Genomic DNA, 24667 nt, shown 5'->3' on the forward strand with positions numbered 1-24667 from the left:
GACAGAGAATGAGATGGCTGGATGGCATCACCAACTCGATGGACATGAGTCTGAGTGAACTCCAGGAGTTGGTGATGGACAGGGAGGCCTGGCGTGCTGTGATTCATGGGGTCGCAAAGAGTCGGACACAACTGAGCGACTGAACTGAACTGAACTGATAAATAATACACAACTTATTATATTGTATATATTAATAAAATTAATATACTATCACTACCTTAATTATACATTGTAGAAATTGTCTATCTTTCTATTAATAGACCATAGATCCCTAGATTGTTTTCTCTAAAGATGATAAATATGCAACAAGCTTGATCCTGCTGCTAAGTCATAACCAAGAGTTCAAGCAACTCTAATTATAAAGCTTATATTTTAGATTGTTTCTGATTTACTAAAAGATAAATCAATTTAACATTTTCATATAGAAGGCAACAGTATTGATTGATTAATCAATAAATAGAAACTGAAGATAATCAAGAATCTGGTGCACTCTTACTAATGAGAGTACAATGAAATGGAATCAGAAGTATAAAATTAGAAAAGTTGCTGGCAGTTCATTTTAGCTCGAAAGAAAATCTCCTCTCATAATTAAACAGATTCATTGATTTTTAGTTCTTCAAAGGCACCATGCTGATTTCAATCTAGTCTTGCTTCAACAAATAAACTAGTTCTTATAGTATCATGAATATTAATAAAATATTCTAATAGTTATTGATCTATATAAAAATCAAAACATGGTTTCATATTTCTTAAAAGAAAATGTACCCTTTAAAAAAACAGGTTTAAAAAGAAACTGCTAAACTCCAATCATTTCTCGTCAGTCTGATTGTTCACGTCTTCCTCCCTGACAGAAGCTATGGAGGACTTCCTTGGTGGTCCAGTAGTTAAGAATCTACCTGCCAATACAGGGGACCCTGGTTCAATCCCTGGTCCAGGGGGATTCCACATACCAAGGGGCTACTGGCCATTGAGCCACAGCTACCGAAGCCCACACGCCCTAAAGCCAATGCTCTGCAGCAGAAGCCATTGCACTGCAACCTGAGAGCAGCCCCCTGCTCACGACAGCTAGAGAAAACCTGAGTGCAGCAATGACAACCCAGCACAGCCAAACATTTTTTAAAAATTAAATGAAAAAAAAAAGCTATGGAAGCTAGAAAATGTCCAGACGGCAATTTGTGTATGTTGAAAGCAGTGAATAAGCTTTCACCATCTTTTGAAATTCCCAACTCTCATCATTCTAGTTTTTATTTAGGAGTCGTAAGTTTAGCCAATATAATAAATTTGCTAAAGCAGGATATATTTGTTTTCTACACTCTTCTTGCTTTCCTCCTAACAACCAATCTCACCTCCTTTCCTTAGTATACCGTCCCCATCTCCCTAATCACCAAATGCCCAGAAATCAAATACAACAGTAAACAAGCTGTTGAATGGTACCTTCCTGGTACTTTATTAAACAAATGCAATCTTCTGTTTGGGCATTTAAAAACACCACAAGCATTCTTACTTAGATTAAATCATGGATCTCCCTGGTCTCCAGGCATGTCTAGACATGAACCATAAAGGGAATGAGATCCTTGGAGTTTCTCTAGTAACTGCAGGCCAAACCAACAGCAACCCTAAGAACAAGCGTTCTTTTTTTTTTTTTTTTAGCAAAACTATCCCACACACATTTTGTCTCGTTATTTTAATTTTTTAGTTGCACTACCTACAAAATAAACTGCATTTTAAATATTTGATTTCAGTAGGCAATGCATAATGATGACTTTTATGTATGAATTTTTTTTTTTAATCATCTTTGAAGAAAAGTTTTAAAAATCTAAATTTCAAGGCATCTCCCTGCAACCACTGCCTTGGATGGCAGCAATTCAGCTCAGGTAAGACACGTAAGATGCAGCTAATAATCATAAAATATCGATCAGGAGGAGGTATTAAATATTGTATTGCGTAAAAATGACTAACCATTTGAAAGAATTGCTGTTGTAACCACGTCCTAACCAAGACTTATAAGATTGCATATGGTTAATGAAATGGAAGCTATTTTATTGATATATGTATATTTAACTAAAAAGTACAAACTGAACTCTACAGTTATCTCTAGAGAGTTTAGAGGTTAGCTAACTCTCATTACGGCATGTTGCCTGATAATGGCTTGGTATACTGTACATGTTAAAGGTTTATGAAGGATTTATGTAATGTATTCAACATCATGCTCCCCCAAAGATATGATGAATACAAATCACTGTTAGTTGTAAATAACTTATCTTTTGCAATTTAACAAGTTAATTTTTACAATTAACATTTTCTGTATTGTACACTTTATACCTCGGTTTCTTACTCTTCACTTTGGAGTACACAGAGCAAATGATGCATTTAACAAAAGAAAAAGTACTGTTTTTCATATTCAAAGATAATGCTATAAGTTACTCAAATTCATCCTTGAGAAGATGTTCTTCTGGTGTTTTAAGAATGTGAGATTGGAATGTGTGTTGAATGATCTAGATCATCTGGGCCTATCCACGTTGAGTGGCATCTGTGAGACCACTTGCTGGGTTTAGGGAATCAACCTATAGCTGGGGAGTTTTCCTTTGTGGACAATCATTTAGAATTAAGATATTTGGGTTAATAATGTGTACTCCATCCTGGGTGCATAAAGATCAAAGGGAGGGCTACTTCCAGTTGAGCCCTAGAAAGTGTGTAATCAAACAATATTCTTCATCCTCTCCTGATTCATGCATTGAAGAAAACAAAGGGAAGGAGTGACTAAGGGAAAGAATTATTGGTAGAGTTCTCCCAGAAACCCTCACTCTCCTCTTTGCTCAACCTACTCCAAATGCACACATAAACACATCTCCATCCTCAAATGTGGAACTGGGAGAATAAAAAAATGCAACTGGTCACAAAACACTGTCTTTCTTCCACAGCCCTCACCCTGACGTCCAAAACGACGCTTGCTTCAAGGACCTACTCTAGTACTACCTCCTCCATGACACTTCCCTAACCGATTAGAGTTCTCCTTCATGCCCCACCCCTCACTCCTATTTCTACCCCCTTTGGATATTTATGAGGCACTGTCTTGTATACTAAATAATGGGTGTTCATTTTGTGTTACCATCTAGGTTGTACATAGGGAGGGTGGAACGACCCTAGGGGCTAAACATATAGCAGGGATTGAAATAAACAATGTACCAGAAGTAGGGATCAGTTCAGTTCAGTTCAGTCGCTCAGTCGTGTCCGACTCTCCGCAACCCCATGAATCACAGCACGCCAGGCCTCCCTGTCCATCACCAACTCCCCGAGTTCACTCAAACTTATGCCCACAGAGTCTGTGATGCCATCCAGCCATCTCATTCTCTGCCGTCCCCTTCTCCTCCCGCCCCCAACCTTTCCCAGCATCAGAGTTTTTTCCAGTGAGTCAACTCGTTGCATGAGGTGGCCAAAGTATTGCAGTTTCAGCTTCAGCATCAGTCCTTCCAGTGAACACCCAGGATTGATCTCCTTTAGAATGGACTGGTTGGATCTCCTTGCGGTACAAGGGACTCTCAAGAGTCTTCTCCAACACCACGGTTCAAAAGCGATAGTTTTGCCTAAATTTGACCCGGGCTCGATTCCTGGGATGGGAAAATCCCCTGGAGAAGGACATGGCAACCCACTCCAGTATCCTTGCCTGGAGAATCGCATGGACTGTAGCCTGTCAGGCTTCTCTGTCCATGAGGTCGCAAGAGTTGGACGCGACTTAGCGACTAAGCCACCCAAGCTGACCTAGAGGGCAGGAAACTTCGGCCTGGACCGTAAGAGGCCCACACTCCCGCCTAACTAACGAGCTGGCCGGCTCCCGCTCTTGACGAAAAGAAGACCGGGCTCCCACCCCCACTGCATGGCCCTCCGACGGCGTGAGAGCACCCAGCGGGAACCAAGAGGGCAGGCGGGGCCTCACGGGCACGCCTCCGGCCACCCAGGCCAACCGCCCTTCAGAAAACCGGAGCCGACCGGCTGATACTCCAGCCAGCTGATTGCCCGGACGGGGATGGGTTTTGAAAACTGGGAGGAGGGCCTGGGGTTTCTTGGAGAGGGGGTCGGAGGGAAGGAGCTCTCCGTCCCTCCCGATCGATGAGGAAAAACGACTTCCCAAGATCCTCGCCTCCTCGTCCGGGGCCTCGTCCCGACAGGCGCCCGCCCCTCCCCCACCCGGCCCCTCCCCCACCCGGCCCCGCGCGCCGCCCCGCCCCCTCCACCCGCGGGGTTCTGAGGGCGGTTGGTCGGCCACGGCCACGGTCACTTGGCCACTCGGAGCGGCGGGGCGCACGGGGTCGAAACAGCCGGCTCGAAGGGTTGGGGCCCAGAACTGGAGAAGTTTCCTGGGGCTGGCCGGGCCGGGCTGAGGGAGGTGGGAGCCGGCCCGAGGAGAGCGGAGGGGAAGAGGGAAGGAAAGGAAGGGAACCTGAGAGGCAGAGCCCCAGGAGGCGGGGAGACTGCTGGCCGGGGACGCGGGGTCGGGGGCTCGGGGGCCCGGGTGGGGCCAGCCGGCCGGGCGCCCCCGGGAGCCACCTGGGCCTGGGGCGGGGGCCGAACCCGCGGGCGGCAGGTTCCCGCCGGAGCGCTGCCCGCCGGCCTCGCCGAGCGTGCGCCGCACGTCCGGCGGGGGCCCCGCCAGCCCCACGGGCCGAGCGAGAGCCGCTGCGGGGGCGGCTCGGAGGCGTCCTCTGGGGACCGCGTCCTGGGCCTCGCGCCCCGGCACTGTCGGGTGTCGCCCCCGGGGAAATGTGGGGTCGCGGCGGGCCTGATCCCTCCCGCCCGCCTGCTCGGGGACCCCGCGTCGGCGCCGCGAACCGTCTGGGAGCTTCGAGCCCGCGGGCGCCCGGTGCTCGGTTTGTAGGCAGTGTAATTAGCTGATTGTACTCTCGTGCTTACAATCACTAGTTCCACTGCCATCAAAACAAGGCACAGCATCACCCGCCGCCCTGCCGGGAGGAAGACGCCACCCTCGGCGGCTAACCGCCGACCCCAAGCGTTCGAGAAGAGTGCCCAGGGCTTCGAGATCTGATGCGTTAGCGTTTAGCGCTGCTAGTGAAGCACGTTGTCAGCTCGCTAGCAAGCCCCTTGCAAACGCCTGCAAGCTGCTGCTTCTAGATACTGTTAAACTGTTAGCCATCTCTAGGAGTAAAAGCAAAACGGTGCAATCCCATGGAAACAAAGCGAAATCCGTGGTATTGAATGGCCTTAAGACTTTTTAACTGCTGGGTGGAGCCCCCACGTAGCGTTTAATGCTGTTTGCTGTGATTCGTTGTGCCTGTTTTTCATTTAGCAGTTCAGTTCAGTCGCTCAGTCGGATTCTTTGTGACCCCATGGACTGCTGCACGCCAGGCTTCCCTGTCCATCACCAACCCCCGGAGCTTTCTCAGACTCATATCCATCGAGTGGGTGATGCCATCCAATCAGCTCATCCTCTGATTATTTAGTAGGGTATTCACCAAGTCACCAAGTGAGCTACTACTGAACCAGTACCTTGCCTATTACAATGTATGGAGCACCAACCTGAGACGCAGTTTGTGATAAACGTAAACTGTTTTCCTGTGAGTCTAGTTACTAGGCAGTGTAGTTAGCTGATTGCTAATAATACCAATCACTAACCACACGGCCAGGTAAAAAGATTTGGGAATTCATCCAAATGAGCTGCATGTATATATCAATGTGGGGGGCTCGGCAAGGGGGATTGGAATTTGCTGCTATTGCCCATTGCTTATTTATCAATAGTTTAACCAAGAGAGAAGTCAACATTTTAGGTGCTAAATATACGATGTATGTTATACATATGATTTTTCAATATCCCTTCAGTCTCTGAACCAAAAAATGTTCAGATATGTTGGAGAATAGAATTTTTTTCCTTAGCTGCCATTGTATAGATTTGTAATTAACTTTTGAACTATATTTTTGTGAGACTGTATTAATATCTTGAAAGAATAAAGTACCATAAGGAAATGAAATTGTGGTTATTACCAATATGTTCATGTCCTTTCCTAAATTGGTTTTATGATTTCCATCTCAATTCCTCCCACAGTAGTTACAACTTTCCTATCGCTGAAAGAGTTAAATTGTTCCTAGATTAGCCACATCTCCGGGGAAAGCTACACAACATTTGGAAACATTTTTGTAGAAACATATTAACAAAAATGTTTCTAGTGTATTTTTCATCCCTCTTATCCGATATATTTAAGTAATCATTTACAACTTTTGCCGTAAAAGCAGCTTTTAGTGGGACTGACAATCTAAATCAAGCTTCTTTCCGTAAGACTGGTCTTACAGATTCAGGGGGGAAATGTGTAAAAAACTATACACATGGGTACCTATCAGCCCAGTTCCGACCTCTACCTACCGTCTGATGTTAGCTGCCCTGTTGAATTCCTCAACCAATGCAGGCCCAGAACGTCCCTATAGAGGGTGCTGCGCTGCAGCAATCTGGTGTGGAAAAGGGTTTGGGGCGGTGGAACTAAGGAACTGAAAGCTTTATTTAGATATGTTTGGGGGAAAGGAAGGAGGGTGGGGGGAATGAGGCTAAGGATTAAAAAGCTGAAGTGCTCCCCCACTGACTCCAACAGGACAAGACGCCCCAAAGTGGATGCTTTGACTCGCCTATTTGGACCCCAAGGCTTGGACAGGTCCCGAAGCCTGTGATCACTGCACATATGGGATTCAGGTGACCCAAAAGTGCGCGCCAGACCCCAACATCTAACGAGCAAACCGAGGGCTTCCGGCCGTGGCGGTTGCCAACTTGGCGGGTTTCCGGGGTGAGGGCGGGGCGGGGCTGAGAGACCGGCAAAGGAGCTTGGAGAAGCGTCCTGAGTTGCCATGGAAACGAGGCCCAGCAGCAGTCTTAGCAGCCCAGAGGAGTCCTGTGAAGTTTTTCCCCAAGGATTGCTAGTATTCACCGGTTCTTCGGATCACGATGCCAACTTGGCCAAGCAGTTCTGGATCGGGGCGTCAATGTACCCCCCCAACGAATCTCAGCTGGTGCTGTCCAGAGGTAGCAGCCAGCGTCTGCCGGTGGCGCGTCCTTCCAGGAGCAGTGCACCGGGTGAGTAGCTCTGTAACCCACGCGGAAGATACTAGAGCCCGGCCCAGGAGAAAATGCTGAACCTAGTTCTAAAGAACCTTTCATTCAAATATCTAAACCTCTATACAAACAATTTTAAAATCATCTCTGCAATTTTTCCACCCCAAAATGATCAGTGGTGTCTTTGTTAGATCTAAAAGCACATCTGAAAATATCCCCTGGGTTATGACATCTATTTGTCTAAACAGTGTAGAATAGTCTGGGCAAATGTTGGCTGAAAGCATATGAAAGACCGTCGTTTACATAATTGAGTTCAAACATGAAAGCCCTAGAGAAGGTTGAAGGCAGAGTCAATATTAGGAAACAAGTTCCCTGACCTGTAAGGCCTAAGATGGGGAAACTGCAATTTTTATAGGTATAGAAAACTTAAATACCTTTAATCCTATGGTTTTTTCAGTAATCTCTTTACTTCCCTTTTGTATTTTTTAGAAAAAGCTTACTTCCAGCCTTTTTTCCTTGCGGAAAGCAGTAAGTACAGTTTTATGCCTTTCGACATCCTGATTCCTAGATTCTTTAAAAAATCTAAGAATTTTTTTAAAAATTTAAAAAAAATATAGATAATAAGTATAAGGATACAACTTCATACTTTGGCATAACATTCTGAAAGCATACCAGGACCCTGCCTGAGGGACCAATTCATTTATCCAGAGGAAAATGCCTAAATTCCTGTAATACTTTGAATAGGAATTGTAATATCTGATACTGCAAGTTTTTTCTGTTTAGAGACCTTTTCTTATCTCTGGACTCAGGCTACTCCTCTTCTAAAGAGATTAAAGGTCAGAGCTAATTAATTCAGTCTCCAGTTATTTATGAATCTGGTTCATAAAGTTTCAAGACAGTACATATTTATGTTACCTTCCTACTCTATGTATTACCTTTTAACCTTTAATTTTTATCAACATTATTGTAAAATCATGATAAAATTATTTCAGATTGAATTTGACTGTTTTCCTTAGAGACTAGAGATGTCACTGCTGAAACCCTAAAGATTCAGGAATCCGAGAAGAAAAAAATGTATCTCCAAAAGGTAGGCCAATATTTCAGAAAGCTATTTGATTTTCATTAAAATTTCATTATTATTTTCTCTGTGTGTTTTAGTCACTCAGTTGTGTCTGACTCTTTTCAACCCCATGGTCTATAGCCCGCCAGGCTCCTCTGTTCATGGAGTTCTCCAGGCAAGAATACTGTGTGTTGCCATGCCCTTCTCCATTATTTTCTAAATCATCCCAATATTCTTTTTTTTAATATACATATATAGAAATTTTCTGCTTCTGGTATATCAGCTTGGGCGTTGAAGAACCTTTATTAGAAGTTTAATTGAAGATTAAGAAATTCTATTAAAATTTGGCAGTTCTCAGTCTCTGCAAAAGCCCAAGGATGTATAAGAACAATGAAATCAGAGGGACATGGGGAAAATGGATTCACACACTTTCTATCCAATAAGGCCCTAAATCATATACAAAGCTGTAAGAAGAGAAATAGTGTAAGAACAGGAAAAAGTGAAGAGAATTGACTGTCTTGCTGTGCTGTGCTGTGTCGCTCAGTCATGTCTGACTCTTTGATTAACCAACTGTCTTAATAGGTCAAAATTAAATGATCAGAGGAATGAGTCTGTCATCTAGAACCATTTTGATTAAAGGCCACAATTGGTGTTGTCAAATCAACTGAACATGTCTCTTCTTGGCAACCTCCTTTGTTTGCTTTTCTTGTTGCAGGCACAGACTTTAACTCAATAATTAGTACAGTGATTTATAGAAACATTTTGTTTGGTTAATGGGGAGATTCCATTCCTGTAACTGTTCCTGTACTATAAAAGCAAAGATGGAGGATTTGTCTGACCTAATGTCTTTAATCACCGGATCTACTGGCAAACTCCAAAAGACTTATTGGGAATTCTACATAAATTACAGAACAATGCATTTGAGTTTGCTGATCACATTAGTTCCCTTTGTGGACTCTTGGTGATTCCTCCAAACAAATTAAGTGATTAGAAATAGTCAGCATTTTCTTCTCTCCTGGGGATACTATATACTGTATATTTATACCAGGACTTAATGAGGGGGAAGAGAACTTAATTTTCAGTGAGGCAAAAATCATTAAAATTCTACTTCTTCAGCACATTTTAATTTCATTTTTGGAAGAAATTAGAAGTAAAGATTAAAGGCAAACTATTTCCAATTTTTATCATTTTTTTGTCAAGCCATTTAAGACAATTTGAGGAGTTACAAGTGAATTTTCTGTTAACGGGCTATTATATTAGTAGTCTTAGAACTGATTTCCTTGCCTCAGGTTCTTCTATTATTAATTAATACCCAGATATCTACTGAGAACCTGTCACATGCCACGTTCTATCCTAGATGCTGGGAATATAAAGATGTATTCCCTGACTTCCAGGAGTTTATAATCTGGTGGGGGAGAATGCCAATTAAATAATGCATTATTATGATAGATATATGCACATAATACATTATTATGATAGAGATACACACGTAGATCTATGGGAACACATTGAAGGACATCAAAGTCAAGCTTAAGGATTCAAGAACTCTTCCCAAAGGAACTGCATTTCAAAGAATGTATAGAGTTGATCAATCAAGTAATATCCTCCATGCTGAACTAGTTATCCTCCTAAAGCCCAAGTCCTGTTATGCTGCTTTCTTGCTATATTCGTATAACAAAATACCACAGAACAGGTGGCTTAAATAACAGAAGTTTATTTTCTGGCAGTTTTGGAGGCTGGAAGCCTGAGGTCAGGGTACCTCTACAGTTGGTTTCTGATGAAGCCGCATTTCCAGGCTCCTGCAATAGGTGGCCACTTTCTCAGTGCATCCTCACACGGTAGCAGGAGCTCTGGTGTCTCTTCATCTTATAAGGACATCAGTCCTATTACATTAGGACCCCACTGTTAAGACCTCATTTAACTTGAACTACCTTTCTAAAAGATCTGTTTCCAAATAGAGTTACACTGAGGGTTAGGGCTTCAACATAGAAATTGCAGGAGTAGGGATGGGAATGATATATTTCAGTCTATATATCTGGTTTCATTTTTCTCCCTGGCTTTTCTGCAGGATGGAGACCAAACTCTCCAGCGTGGTGTTCAAGTTCTTTCCCAGTCTGACCGTGACCTGACTCTCTTCTCCCACTCTCCTTCCTTTCCCTATTCACCACCCCCTACCCCAAAAGCAGCACCCTCTGTTCGGTTGGTTCTCAGCCACTAGGCTAGGGCACACTGTGTAGCCTTTTCCATGTGTGCTGAGATGGTAAATGGGTAAATATTAATATATTTTTGCTAAACCTAAACATACACATTATCCAGTGATATCTGCCAAATTGTACATTAAGTCAAACGGGTTCTGCAATGCAGTATAAACAAGACTTTTATCTGTTGAGAGTAGAAGAGACCTAACCAAGCAGCAAACCAGCAGGACAGAAAGAGAATATTACTGAAACTGCCTTGTGAGGATGTAGAAGAGCTGAGTCAGTATGGTGTGATACAATTAAGAGAATCATGTAATAATTGAATGCTCTTATAGATATCCTCTTTACCATCTGAGCCACTGGGGAGGCCAGTGGATGTGAACTTGGACAAACTCCAGGAGATGGTGAGGGACAGGGAGTCCTGGCATGCTGCAGACCATGGGGTCGTGAGGAGTTGGACACACCTTGGCAACTGAACAACAATAGATGTCCTCAGATACCATAACACCCAATTTAGTGAGTGCATACCATGTGGTGTGTATACTAAGCTAAGCACTGTATATGCATAATTCATACACTCCTTAAAATAACCTCATGATGATTATTCCCATTTAATCAAACGAGGCTTACATGATCTTCCAAAGTTCCCACAACTGGAAAGTGGCTGAGTCTAAATTCAAAGCCTATATCCTAATTCCAAAGCCCGTGAGTCTCATTTGATTGTACTGATTGATGGCCATGGTATTGTTCAAGTATGCTGCTGAAGATTCTAAAATTCAAAACTGTGGTATGAATACAAGTGTGAAAAACAGTGTTTCCAGCCCTGTGGAACTGTGCACTGTTTCTTCAACCTGCAGTGCACTTTTGTGTGTCTTCCTAAAATGCTGTCCCGCATTTACCTTCAAGTTTCAACTCAAATACAACTTCATTCTGAAGCCTTCCCAGAGGTGACTTGGACACTACAGAATGAATAGCTCCCTTCTCTGTGCTCCCAGAGCAAGCCATGATCTGTGTTATAGCTGCATGTGGATGTTTCTGTCTCTCCTGCTAGATTCCAGGCACCATAGTGTAGTGGACTTCGGAGACAAGCTGGGTTTGGAAGCCTGACTCTGCCACTTACTATCTCAGTGACCTTCAGAAGCCTACTTAACCCCTGTAAGGCTCAGCTTCCTCAGATAGAGAAGAAACAGTGATAAAAATATCCCCCTCATCCAGTTGGTATTAGATATGTAAAACATCTGGCCATCGTTTGCTCTCAACAAATTCCAGTTCTCTTTTCCTCCCTGAGGGCAGAGTTCATTTCCTATTTGCTTGACCCTGGTGCTCGTCTATCTATTGAAACTCAATAAATATTTGTTGATAGAATAAATAATTGCATAATTGAGTTAACAATGAATGAACATGCTCTATATAGTGATAATGCCATTTTGGTTAGCCTTTTGCATGTATTTTTCTAGGCTGACAGTTTTTGTAAGAATGTTCTCCAAAGCTAGTCTATTTTCTAGTCTACTTTAGGATCAATTTAGCATATGCCCTTGCTTCTCAGTTTTGCTTTTACCTCATGGGTCTATATATGATGGGAGAAAGTGTGACTCCTTGTAATTACTAAAACTTAGACTCTATTTTTGGATGACACTGTTTTTTTAAGATTGTAGTACTCTCTCTACATTGCTGCCACCACCATTCTAGAATTTTCAGCTTGATGGCAGAAAATAAATCAGGGTAGGAGGTTCTATTTAACTAATAAAACGTTTATAATGATCTATTTAATTTGCAGATCTCCCACATATTTTGAACATGTACATTTGTAAGTAAATTTCTGGTATAATTTTCATTCTAAAATGGGAAAAAATATTCCCCATCAAGTCATTTAAAGTTTTTTTTTTTCCTTTCGCAGTCTCCTTAAAATTAATGAAAATCTAAAAATTTATCTCACTCCTAAAAATACCTTTATAGCTTTTCTCCCCAACTGATACTGATTGATTTTTTCAGTTGTTGAACTTTTTTAAACTTTAATGTTATCCTCCATCTTGGAATATCTTCCAGGTATACATTATAAATACTTTGGTTAGTGGAAAAAAATGTTATTAATCACAAGTACTATTTCTGTGATGGATAGCCATGGCAGAAAATCAAGAACAATTTGAGTCCATCAAGATTAAATGGCTTACTCTGTCCATAAAGGAAACCTTATAGCTCTGTACTGGCCCATTATTCTTCCTCTGAGAGTTCTAAAGTAGTCTGAAAACATTATAATAAATGAATAGTCAGCTAATTCTTTGAAATCATAAAACTAATTTGCTTTTTAGTTTTGCCACCTTTAAGAAAGCTCTTTACCTGATTATCTCTTTATGAAAATGATTATAAATAATTCATTTTCTGGGAGGGAGGAGAAGAAAAGATCAGAGCAGTACTTTAAGGCATGTATATAGACAACATATTCATAAACATCCATCTGGAATCAGAGTTTAATTTGAGTGAATATAAACGAAAGGTTTTTAAAAGGAAAAGTTCCCATCTGCAAATCAGCAATAAAGATATACTCTTTCTCAAGCTTCCCTGGTGGCTCAGACAGTAAAGAGTCTGCCTCCAATGCAGGAGACCTGGGTTCAATCCCTGGGTCAGGAAGATCCCCTGAAGAAAGAAATGGCAACCCACTCCAGTATTCTCACCTGGAGAATTCCATGGACAAAGGAGCCTGGTGGGCTACAGTCCATAGCGTCGCAGAGTTGGACATGACTGAGCAACTAACATTTTATCAGGAGTGGGGTTTAAATCTGTTCAGTCTCACAACCTGTACAACCAGTGCTAACTATGGGGTAAGTCTTCCTCAAAAGTCAATTTGCAGGCTTCTCTGGTGGCTCAGTGGTAAAGAATCTGCCTGCCAAGGCAGGAGACACAGGTTCAATCCCTGATCCAGGAGAATCCCACATGTCATGAAGCAACTAAGCCTCTGCACCACAACTATTGAGTCTGCGCTAGAGCCTGGGAGCCACAGCTACTAAGACTACACACCCTAGAGCCTGGACAGCCACAAGAAAGACCACTGCAATGGAAAGCCCGCACAGCAACAAAGACAAAAATAAATAAATAAATGTTCATCTTTTTTTAAGAAAAAAGAAATTCCTATTTCTTAAACAAAAAAGGTCAGTTTGCTATATGACACTTCAGTGAACCAGAAGTAAATCACTCTGTGATGAGATCATGCTTAGAAGAAGAACCTAAGAAATTTCACAAAGATGCGTTTTTAGATACCAAATCACAAAAGTGGAAACCTTTAATATTATCCTCCATTATCTTATACTTTGAAGGGACACTCAGAATCATTGTTAATCAGTTTTGTAGAGCCAAACCAAAGATGTAAGGAATTTCCTCAGTGTCATTGCCAGGATGTTCAGTTAAAAGAAAATCCTTTTTGGTATCAAATTGCCCAGGAATGGCTTCCCAGACAAATCAAAATTTTCTCAGTCTCAGTGTTACCTTGCTTTGTTTTAATTTTGCTTTCCTGCTCTCATGTAGTAATAAAATTCCTTTTCCTCCATAAAATCAATACCATTAGGAAGTGGTGAGTTTCTCCTTCACCAACAAGATACTTATTTAAATTCTTGTTGCAAATTTGTCAAAAAATTCAAGTGGAAGAATAATAAAAACAGATTGTGTATTCACCATAGCAAGCAAATATTTTGGTAGAAATGATAATTAAAAGATTGCATTAATATGAATTGCCCTTTTATATTGTCTGGTGTACCACTTTGTCTTCAAACATTATTCAATCTTGGGAAACATTTAAGGTTGACAGATAAGGTTTCCCTCTTAATCTTCTTTAGTAACACCTACAGTCCACCAAAGGCTTGCTAGGTGTGCTAGTGGTAAAGAACCCGCCTGCCTGCCAGTGCAGGAGACAGACACGGGTTTGATCCCTGGGTTGAGAAGATCCCCTGGAGGAGGGCATGGCAGTCCACTCCAGTATTCTTGCCTGGAGAATCCCATGGACAGAGGAGCCTGGTGGGCTATAGTCCATAGGGTCACAAAGAGTCAGACACAACTAAAGGGACTTAACACACACACACACACACACAGTCCACCAAAAGATGCTTGGGGTGAGAAATGATATTTGAGATCAAATAGTTGAATTCATTGCCCCAGAGAGACCCATCCCCAGAGCTGGATAGGGTCATGCCTCAAATGCATCTCATCTTTTTTTCCAAAGATCTGTATATCTTCTCTTCTGTATACATTCACTTTAAGAACAAAATAAAAGCATTTTAAGCCCTATAGTACAATTAGGCAAGGACCCATACTATTGCCTGGTAAAACATGATTAAATGAAACTACTGAACACAGAACAAAGCAAAAAACATCATGTATTTTTTAAAATAAAGTCAGAACTATTTGATTCCAGCTGCATGAAGCCTTATTGTTCAAATTAGTAAACACCTTATAAGCAGTGAAAGTGAAGTCACTCAGCCGTGTCCGATTCTGCGACCCTGTGGACTGTAGCCTACCATGCTCCTCAGTCCATTGCATTTTCCAGGCAAGAGTACCGGAGTGGGTTGCCGTTTCCGTCTCCAGAGGATCTTTCCGACCCAGGGATCGAACCCGGGTCTCATGCATTGTAGGTAGATGCTTTACCATCTGAGCCACCAGTAGGGTTAATCAAATAGAATTTTTTTAAGAACTGCGTAATTCTGTGGATCAGGTCACTCAGAAAATAATCACAACATCAGTTCAGTTCAGTTCAGTCGCCCAGTCGTGTCCGACACTCCGCTACCCCGTGAATCACAGCACGCCAGGCCTCCCTGTCCATCACCAACTCCCGGAGATCACTCAAACTCATGTCCACAGAGTCGGTGATGCCATCCAGCCATCTCATTCTCTGTCGTCCCCTTCTCCTCCCGCCCCCAACCTTTCCCAGCATCAGAGTCTTTTCCAGTGAGTCAACTCATCACATGAGGTGGCCAAAGTATTGGAGTTTTAGCTTTAGCATCAGTCCTTCCAATGAACACCCAGGATTGATCTCCTTTAGAATGGACTGGTTGGATCTCCTTGCAGTACAAGGGACTCTCAAGAGTCTTCTCCAACACCACAGTTCAAAAGCATCAATTCTTCGGCGATCAGCTTTCTTCACAGTCCAACTCTCACATCCGTACATGACCACGGGAAAAACCATAGCCTTAACTAGACGGACCTTGTTGGCAAAGTAATGTCTCTGCTTTTTAATATGCTGTCTAGGTTGGTCATGACTTTCCTTCCCAGGAGTAAGCGTCTTTTAATTTCATGGCTACACTCAGCATCTGCAGTGATTTTGGAGCCCAAAAAAATAAAGTCTGACACTGTTTCCACTGTTTTTCCATCTATTTCCCATGAAGTGATGGGACCAGATGCCATGATCTTTGTTTTCTGAATGCATACCTGAAATCAAAACCATAGTCTACCTTTTCCCTTTGCCTCTGCCAAAGGCAAGATAAAAAGAGCTGTAGGTAAACTATGTTGCATCCAGATAAGAAAGTTTAAAATTTTCTGTATCTATATTTACTTCCTCATTTCATCATTTTCTATGCTAAGGTGTTTTAGTCCCAGGAGGTGTGGTCACATATACTCTCAGAGCCTGATACAGCCGTTTATCTATTTGGCTTCTGGGATTTTGCAGTTCCCCAAGCCACTGTGTTGGTGATATAGTCAATCCTTCTTATTCACAATTCCATATTTGCAAATTCACTTACTATGCAACAGTTTATTTGTAACCCCAAAAATCAATACTAGTAGCATCTTCGTGGTCACTGGAGGTAACTCACAGACCAGTGAAAATTTTGAGCTGCCCAACACACATGTTCCTAGCTGAGGCTGAACAAGACAATGTTCTGTCTTCTTGTTGCAACTCATACTTTATAAACAGGTGTCCTTTTTGCAGTTTATTAAGTGCCGTGTTTTTCACTTTTTTAAATGATTTCACTGATTTAAATAGCCTCCAAATGCTGAAGGACTTGTGTGGTGTTCCTAAGTGCAAGAAGGTTGTGACATGCGTTATGGAATAAATACATGCTTTAGATAAGCTTGATTCAGATATGAGTTACAAGTGCTATTGGCTATGAGTTCAATGTTGGTGAATCAACAAGCTATTTTAAATAAGGCGTCTGTAAAGAGAAACACATAAAGCAAAGTTGTATATAGATGAACTGTGGTGAAATGTTTCACATTGGTGAAATGTTGAGATCAAAGGCAGACAGGAACCTAGGAGACATGGTCACCTCTGTGCTGAGTCGACAGTTTCTTCTGCTTGGAAATTCCTTTCTCCGATTTCTCCCTTTAGCCAATGCCTACTTGTCTTTAAAAACACTTCAAAAATAATCATATGCAAGTCTTTCCTTACACTCACTTTTTCCCAAGTTGATACAAATGCCCTTTCCTTTGTGCTTCCCTCATACCCTATGCATTCCCCGGTCATAGTTCCTGACACACAGTAGTATGGTGGAGTTGAGCTGTTTCTCCTGCAGGCTCTAAATTCCTTAAGGAAAAAGATCATGACTTCCTTGACTTTATAATCACAGGAACTGCCAAATATCAGATCATCTCCTAACCTACCAAATAAATGCTTATGAGTGAACAAATAGATTATTTAATTTTTCTGAACCAGACACCTGCATGATAGCCCAGTTCCTTGAGCTAGATAGCTTATGAGGTACTCATTTCATTAGAGGATGGCCCAAAATAGAATTGACCAAGACTCAGAGCCTCACAGACTCAGAAATACTGAACAAACATGTAGGCAGTTGCAAAAACGGATATCCAAGCCACAGACAAGAGTGGAAATACATTCTGTAAGCCACAGAATAAAGTCACAGCCAGTGAGCATTTCTGTTCTCTGAAGGAACTGACACAGGAAAAGGCAGTAGATAGAAATTCAAGGTCACGGTGCCAAGGTTCAACAGCATGTAAGAGAAACCTTGATATGGGAATTAGAATGCAGCATCAGGACTAGAAAATAAGTCAAGGCCTCTGTCCCCAGCTGTCTGAGATACTGGGCAAAGACACAAGACAAAAACTTGAACCCAAGGGACATGACAATATATACTAGAACTCTGACACAGAGATAGACTTGGCTATAAAAAAAAGGAAGCAAATTCCGAGAAGCATGTATCTTTCACCCAAACTCCAATCACATTCCTAAACGTTTGTGTCATTCCCTACTGCCATACCCAGATAGCTACTTTAGAGCCATCGATGTATGAGACAAATTCACCTAACTATAGTAATTCTTTCTTACAAAGCCAAAAAATATCGTTCAAAAGTCAGTTTACCAACAATTGATTTTATTGTTGAGGTAAAAATCTGTTACATAACTTTTTTAAATTTCTTTTTTTTTAATTTATTTTAATTGGAGGCTAATTACTTTACAATATTGTATTGGTTTTGCCATACATTGACATGAATCCGCCCCGGGTGTACATGTGTTCCCCATCTTGAACCCCCCTCCCACCTCCCTCCTCATGTCATCCCTCCAGGTCATCCCAGTGCACCAGCCCCGAGCATCCTGTATCATGCATCGAACCTGGACTGGCGATTCGTTTCACATATGATAATATACATGTTTCAATGCCATTCTCCCAAATCATCCCACCCTCGCCCTCTCCCACAGAGTCCAAAAGACTGTTCTATACATCTGTGTCTCTTTTGCTGTCTCATATACAGGGTTATTGTTACTATCTTTCTAAATTCCATATATATGCGTTAGTATACTATGTTGGTGTTTTTCTTTCTGGCTTACTTCACTCTGTATAATAGACTCCAGTTTCATCCACCTCATGAGAACTGATTCAAATGTATTCTTTTTAATGGCTGAGTAATACTCCATTGTGTATATGTACCACAGTTTTCTTATCCATTCGTCTGCAGATGGACATCTAGGTTGCTTCCATGTCCTGGCTATTATAAACAGTGCTGTGATGAACATTGGAGTACATGTGTCTCTTTCAATTCTGGTTTCCTTGGTGTGTATGCCCAGCAGTGTGATTGCTGGATCATATGGCAGTTCTATTTCCAGTTTTTTAAGGAATCTCCACATTGTTCTAAATAGTGGCTGTACTAGTTTGCATTCCCACCAACAGTGTAAGAGGGTTCCCTTTTCTCCACACCCTCTCCAGCATTTTTTGCTTGTAGACTTTTGGATAGCAGCCATTCTGACTGGCGTGAAATGGTACCTCATTGTGGTTTTGATTTGCATTTCTCTGATTACAAGTAACGTTGAGCATCTTTTCATGTGTTTGTTAGCCATCTATATGTCTTCTTTGGAGAAATGTCTGTTCAGTTCTTTGGCCCATTTTTTTTTATTGGGTCGTTTAGTTTTCTGGAATTGAGCTGCAGGAGTTGCTTGTATATTTTTGAGATTAATTCTTTGTCAGTTGCTTCATTTGCTATTATTTTCTCCCATTCTGAAGGCTGTCTTTTCACCTTTGTTATAGTTTCCTTTGCTGTGCAGAAGTTTTTAATTTTAATTATGTCCCATTTGTTTATTTTTGCTTTTATTTCCAATATTCTGGTAGGTAGGTCATGGAGGATCCTGCTATGATTTATGTCGGAGAGTGTTTTGCCTATGTTCTAACTTTTTAAGAAGGAAAATGGTGTATTTTCATTGTAGTACTAATTCAGTAATTTATTTGATAAAACAATTTATCTAAACTTTGAAACTTTTATTATAAAGGATAAACTTTTAGAACAATGAATAAGTAATAACAGAAAGAAAAAGATAGCAAACAAAATACATTTAAAAGGTAATAGGAGAAAGTACGGAATTCCCTGGCAGTCCTGGTAGGTAGGACTTTACATTTTCATTGCTGTGGCCCAGCTGAAGAACTGAGATGCTGCAAGTCACATGGTACGGCCAAAAGAAAAGAAAAAAAAATGCTGTTGGCCATAAATGTTCCAAACAGATATGATGTAGTTGTTGGTGTAGGTATAGACATTAGTCTTTATGTGTGAAGTTGAATTGGACATTATTTGCATCTCAATTCATACATTAATACAGGTGAGGGCCATACACTGAAATGTGGGGTCATGGGGCCAAGCTGAAATTTACAGAATGTTTGCCAAAAGCAGCTGAAAACTTTGTACCCTGATAAAAAAATGTAGGCAAGGTAAGGGTCAAAACTTAAGAGGCCAAAAAAAAAAAAAAAAAACTTAAGAGGCAGTGTCCAGCTCAGGCATGAAAGGTCAGACAATGCCATCAACAGGAGGATGAGTTCCAGAGTCAAAAGGTAGGAGAATCCAATTTGGAAAAAATTGTACCAAATTCATTTGACAAATATTTGTTGAGAATCTCTGTTAGTCTGGCATTGTGCTAGACGCAGGAGTACAATGATGAACAACAACAAAAAACCAAGCATTAAACTTACAAACTCTGCCCTCATCTGAAACTTATAATCTAATCAATGAGATAAATACTTATAAAAGAATTACATGTGCTGTTAGGAGAACATCTAATCAGGCAGTATTGATCTAATCAACAGAGTCAGGGAGAATTTCTGCAAAGATTCAGCTGAGATTTGAAGGAAGAATGGGCTTTAATTAAGCCAGAGATGGGGTGGAGGGAACATTAAGAGAACATTCTGGACAGCAGAAACAACTTAGTGCCTGTCTGAAGCTGAATGGCCAGTGTGGTGATGGAAAACTTAGGCCACAGTACTTAAACAATAAGCCATTGTAGGGTTTTAATTAGGGGGAGGATAATAACAGATTTATTTCAAAAAAAATTAGGAGAATAGTTTGAAAGTGGCCAGAAGTAAGGAAACCAGAGTGAAGGCCAGTGCAATCATTCAGTTGGGAGGTGATGATAGCTTGGATTAGGAAAAAGTAGATTGATTTAAGATATACTTAGGAAGAAAAATAATTAGGACTTGAATTGTATATTTCATATGGACAGTGAGGCATCAGTTCAGTTCAATCGCTCAGTCGTGTCCGACTCTTTGTGACCCCATGAATCACAGCACGCCAGGCCTCCGTGTCCATCACCAACTCCCGGAGTTCACTCAAACTCATGTCCATCGAGTCGGTGATGCCATCCAGCCATCTCATTCTCTGTCATCCCCTTCTCCTCCTGCCCCCAATCCCTCCCAGCATCAGAGTCTTTTCCAATGAGTCAACTCTTCGCATGAGGTGGCCAAAGTATTGGAGTTTCAGCTTTAGCATCACTCCTTCCAACGGACACCCAGGACTGATCTCCTTTAGAATGGACTGGTTGGATCTCCTTGCAGTCCAGGGGACTCTCAAGAGTCTTCTCCAACACCACAGTTCAAAATAGCAAGGTATAAAAGACAATATCATGGTATCCTGGCTTGCAGAACATGATAGATGGTGCCATTCAATGAAACAAGGAACATTAAATAAAGATCAGGTTGTTGGGGTTTTGCAGGGAGGGGGAAAGGGTTGTTGTTTAGTCACTAAGTCATATCTGACTCTTTGCAACCCCATGGACTGCAGCACACCAGGCTTCCCTGCCCTTCACTATCTCCAGGACTTTGCTCAAATTCTTGTTCATTGAGTCAGTGATGCTGTGTAACCATCTCATCCTCTACTGCCCTTTTCTTTTGGTTTCAATCTTTCTCAGCAACACGGTCTTTTCCAGTGAGTTGGTGGTTCACATCAGGTGGCCAAAGTATTGGAGCTTCAGCTTTAGCATCAGTCCTTACAATGAATATTCAGGGTTGATTTCCTGTAGGATTGACTTGTTTGATCTCCTCGCAGACCAAGGGACTCTCAAGAGTCTTTTCCAGCACCACAGTTTGAAAGCATCAGTCCTTTGGCACTCACCTTCTTTATGGTCCAAATCATGCATCTATACATTACTACTGGAGAAACCATATCTTTGACTATACAGACCTTAGTCAGCAAAGTGATCTCTGCCTTTTAATATGTTGTTTATATTTGTCATAGCTTTCCTTCCAGGGAGCAAATGACTTTTAATTTCATGTCTGTAGTCACTGTCCACAGTGATTTTGGAGCCCAGGAAAATAAAATTCTATCACTGTTTCCACTTTTCCCCCTTCTATTTACCATGAAGTGATAGGACCGGATGCCATGATCTTAGTTTTCGAATACTGAGTTTTAAGCCAGTGTTTTCACTTTCCTCTTTCACTCTCATCAAGAGATTCTTTAGTTCCTCTTCACTTTCTGCCATTAGAGTGGTATCATCTGCATATCTGCTGCTGCTGCTGCTAAGTCACTTCAGTCGTGTCCGACTCTGTGCGACCCCATAGACGGCAGCCCACCAGGCTCCCCCATCCCTGGGATTCTCCAGGCATATTTGAGGTTGTTAATATTTCCCCTGGCAATCTTGATTCCAGCTTGTGATTCATCCAGCCCAGCATTTCTCATGATGTACTCTGCATAGAAGTTAAATAAGCAAGGTGACAATATACAGCCTTGTCATACTCCTTTCCTAATTTTTAACCAGTCCATTGTTCTATGCCTGGTTCTGACTGTTGCTTCTTGACCTGCATACACATTTCTCAAGAGACAGATAAGGTGGCTTGATATTCCCATCACTTTAAGAGTTTTCCGCAGCTGTGATCCTCACAGTCAGAGACTTAAGCATAGACAATTAAGCAGAAGTAGATGTTTTTCTGGAATTCACTTGCTTTTTCTATGCATCAACTAATGTTGATGATTTGATCTCCAGTTACTTTTCCATTTCTAAACTAGCTTATACATCTGGAAGTTCTTGGTTCACTTACTACCGAAACTTAGTTTGAAGGATTTTGAGCATAACCTTGCTAGCATGTGAAATGAGAGCATTTGTATAGTAGTTGGAACATTCTTTGGCATTGTCCTTCTTTGGGATTGGAATGAAAACTGACATTTTCCAGTCCTGTGGCCACTGCTGAGTTTTCCAAATTTGGTGGCATATTGAGTGCAGCTCTCTAACAGCATCATCTTTTAGGATTTGAAACAGTTCAACTGGAATTTTGTCACTTCCACTAGGTTTGTTTGTAGCAATGCTTCCTAAGGTCCACTTGACCTCATACTCCAGAATGTCTGGCTCTAGGTCCATGACCATACCATCATCATTATCCAGGTCATTAAGACCAATTTTGTATAGTTCTTCTCTGTGTCCTTGCCACCTCTTCATATCTCTTCTATTTATGTTAGGTTATTACCATTTCTGTCCCTTATTGTGCCCATCCTTACATGAAATATTCCCTTGATATCTCCAATTTTCTTGAAGACATTGTTAGTCTTTCCTACTCTATTTCTTCTATTTTCTTCTATTTCACTGCACTGTTTATTTAAGAAGGCCTTCTTATCTCTCCTTGCCATTCTCTGGAACCCTGTATTCAGTTGGGTATATCTTTCCTTTTCTCCTTTGCCTTTCACTTCTCTTTTTCTCTCAGCTATTGTAAAGCCTCCTCAGGAAACTACTTTGCCTCCTTGCATTTCTCTTTCTTTGGGATGGTTTTGGTCAACACATCCTGTCCAGTGTTATGAACTTCTGCCCATAGTTCTTCAGACACTCTGTCTACCAGATCTAATCCCTTGAATCTAATCATCACCTCCACTGTATAATCAAAAGGGATTTCATTTAGGTCATACCTGAGTGGCCTAGTGTTTTTCCCTATTTTCTTCTATTTAAGCCTGAATTTTGCAAGAAGGAGCTCATGATCTGAGCCACAGTAAGCTCCTGGTCTTGTTTTTGCTGACTGTACAGAGCTTCTCCATCTTCAGCTGCAAAGAATATAATCAATCTGATTCAGTATTGACCATCTGGTGTTGTCCATGTGTAGAGTTGTCTCTTATGTTGTTGGAAGAGGGTGTTTGCTATTAGTGTGTTTTCTTGCCAAAACTCTAGTAGCCTTAGCTCTGCTTTATTTTGCACTCCAAAGACAAACTTGCCTGTTCCTCCAGGTATCTCTTGATTTCCTACTTTTGCATTCCAAACCCCAATGATGAAAAGGACATCTCTTTTTAGTGTTAGTTCTAGAAGGTCTTATGCTAACTCGCTTCAGTCGTGTCCGACTCTGTGCGACCCCATAGACGGCAGCCCACCAGGCTCCCCCATCCCTGGGATTCTCCAGGCAAGAACACTGGAGTGGGTTGCCATTTCCTTCTCCAATGCATGAAAGTGAAAAGTGAAAGTGAAGTCACTCAGTGGTGTCCGATTCTTAGCGATCCCATGGACTGTAGCCTACCAGGCTCCTCCATCCATGGGATTTTCCAGGCAAGAGTACTGGAATGGGGTGCCATTGCCTTCTCCGAGAAGGTCTTATAGGTCTTCATAAAATCATTCAGCTTCTTCAGCATCCTTGATTGGGGTATAGACTTGGATTGCAGTGATATTGAATGGTTTGCCTTGGAAAAGAACCAAAATCATTTTGTCATTTTTGAGATTATATCCAAGTGCTGCATTTCAGACTCTTCTGTTGACTATGAGAGCTACTCTGTTTCTTCTAAGGGATTCTTACCAACAGTAGTAGATATAATGGTCATCTGAATTAAATTCACCCATTCTCATTTGCATTTTAGTTCACTGATTCCTAAGATGTTGATGTTCACCCTTGCCACCTCCTCCTTGACCCCATCCAGTTTACCTTGCTTCACAGACCTAACATTCCAGGTTCCTATGCAATATTATTCTTTACAGCATTGGGCTTTATTTTCACCACCAGACACATCCATAACTGAGTGTCATTTCCTGTTTGGACTATCCTCTTCCTTCTTTCTGGAGCTGTTATTAATTTCCCTCTGTTCTTCTCTAGTAGCACATGGGACACCTTCTGACCTGGGGGCTCATCTTCTGGTGTCATACCTTTTTGCCTTTTCATACTGTTCATGGGGTTCTGGAGGCAAAAGTACTGGAGTAGTTTGCCATTCCCCCTTCCAGTGGACCACATTTTGTCAGAACTCTCCACCATGACCTGTCAGTCTTGGGTGGCCCTTCACAACATGGCTCATAGTTTCACTGAGTTACAAAAGTCCATTCCATTTAGACTCAAGGAGTTTGAGGTGCCTTTGAGATAAGCAATGATAAGTCTATTTGAGTGTCAAATAGGCCTGTAAATATGTGAGCTACAGAAGTGTGGGCCAGAGATGAGATAGAGTCATCTAGATGGGGAATCCCCCACCTGCTCCTCATTACAATATAGTGGACAGGACAGACATCCCTGAATGATGAGGTCAATCCCATTCATCCATTCATCTTATCTGTATAACCAGCAACATGATAAAAACCTTGAAGACTCAGTAGTTGTTTGGTTGCTAAGGACAAGTCTTGGTGACTATTGTGGACCAAGTCAGCAATAATATATAATTCAATCACATATAGAAATATCTTTAAAATTGTTGTTGTTGTTTAGTTGTTAATTCGTCCTCTAC

At 41.6% G+C, this 24667-nt stretch overlaps 1 protein-coding gene across 2 annotated transcripts in view; it reads left to right on the forward strand.

The window, feature by feature from the left end:
- Positions 1-1635: 1635 nt before the first annotated feature.
- The window catches only part of HOATZ (HOATZ cilia and flagella associated protein), a 42759-nt gene continuing 19727 nt past the window's right edge, over positions 1636-24667 (forward strand). Inside the window, exons 1-5 of one of the 2 annotated variants that reach the window (XM_055422998.2) lie at positions 1636-1874; positions 6594-7069; positions 7538-7576; positions 8065-8135; positions 10177-14365. In XM_055422998.2, coding sequence (XP_055278973.2) covers positions 6844-7069; positions 7538-7576; positions 8065-8135; positions 10177-10326 — 486 coding nt within the window. In that variant the 5' untranslated portion in view covers positions 1636-1874; positions 6594-6843 and the 3' untranslated portion in view covers positions 10327-14365. Of the gene's footprint in view, positions 1875-6593; positions 7070-7537; positions 7577-8064; positions 8136-10176; positions 14366-24667 lie in introns of those variants that run through there. The other variant, XM_055422996.2, reaches the window with a different exon arrangement.

The sequence above is a fragment of the Moschus berezovskii genome, chromosome 14 (genome assembly GCF_049115385.1).
Source record: "Moschus berezovskii isolate FMDL1 chromosome 14, NW_MosBer_1.0, whole genome shotgun sequence".
Classification (NCBI taxonomy): Eukaryota; Metazoa; Chordata; class Mammalia; order Artiodactyla; family Moschidae; genus Moschus; species Moschus berezovskii.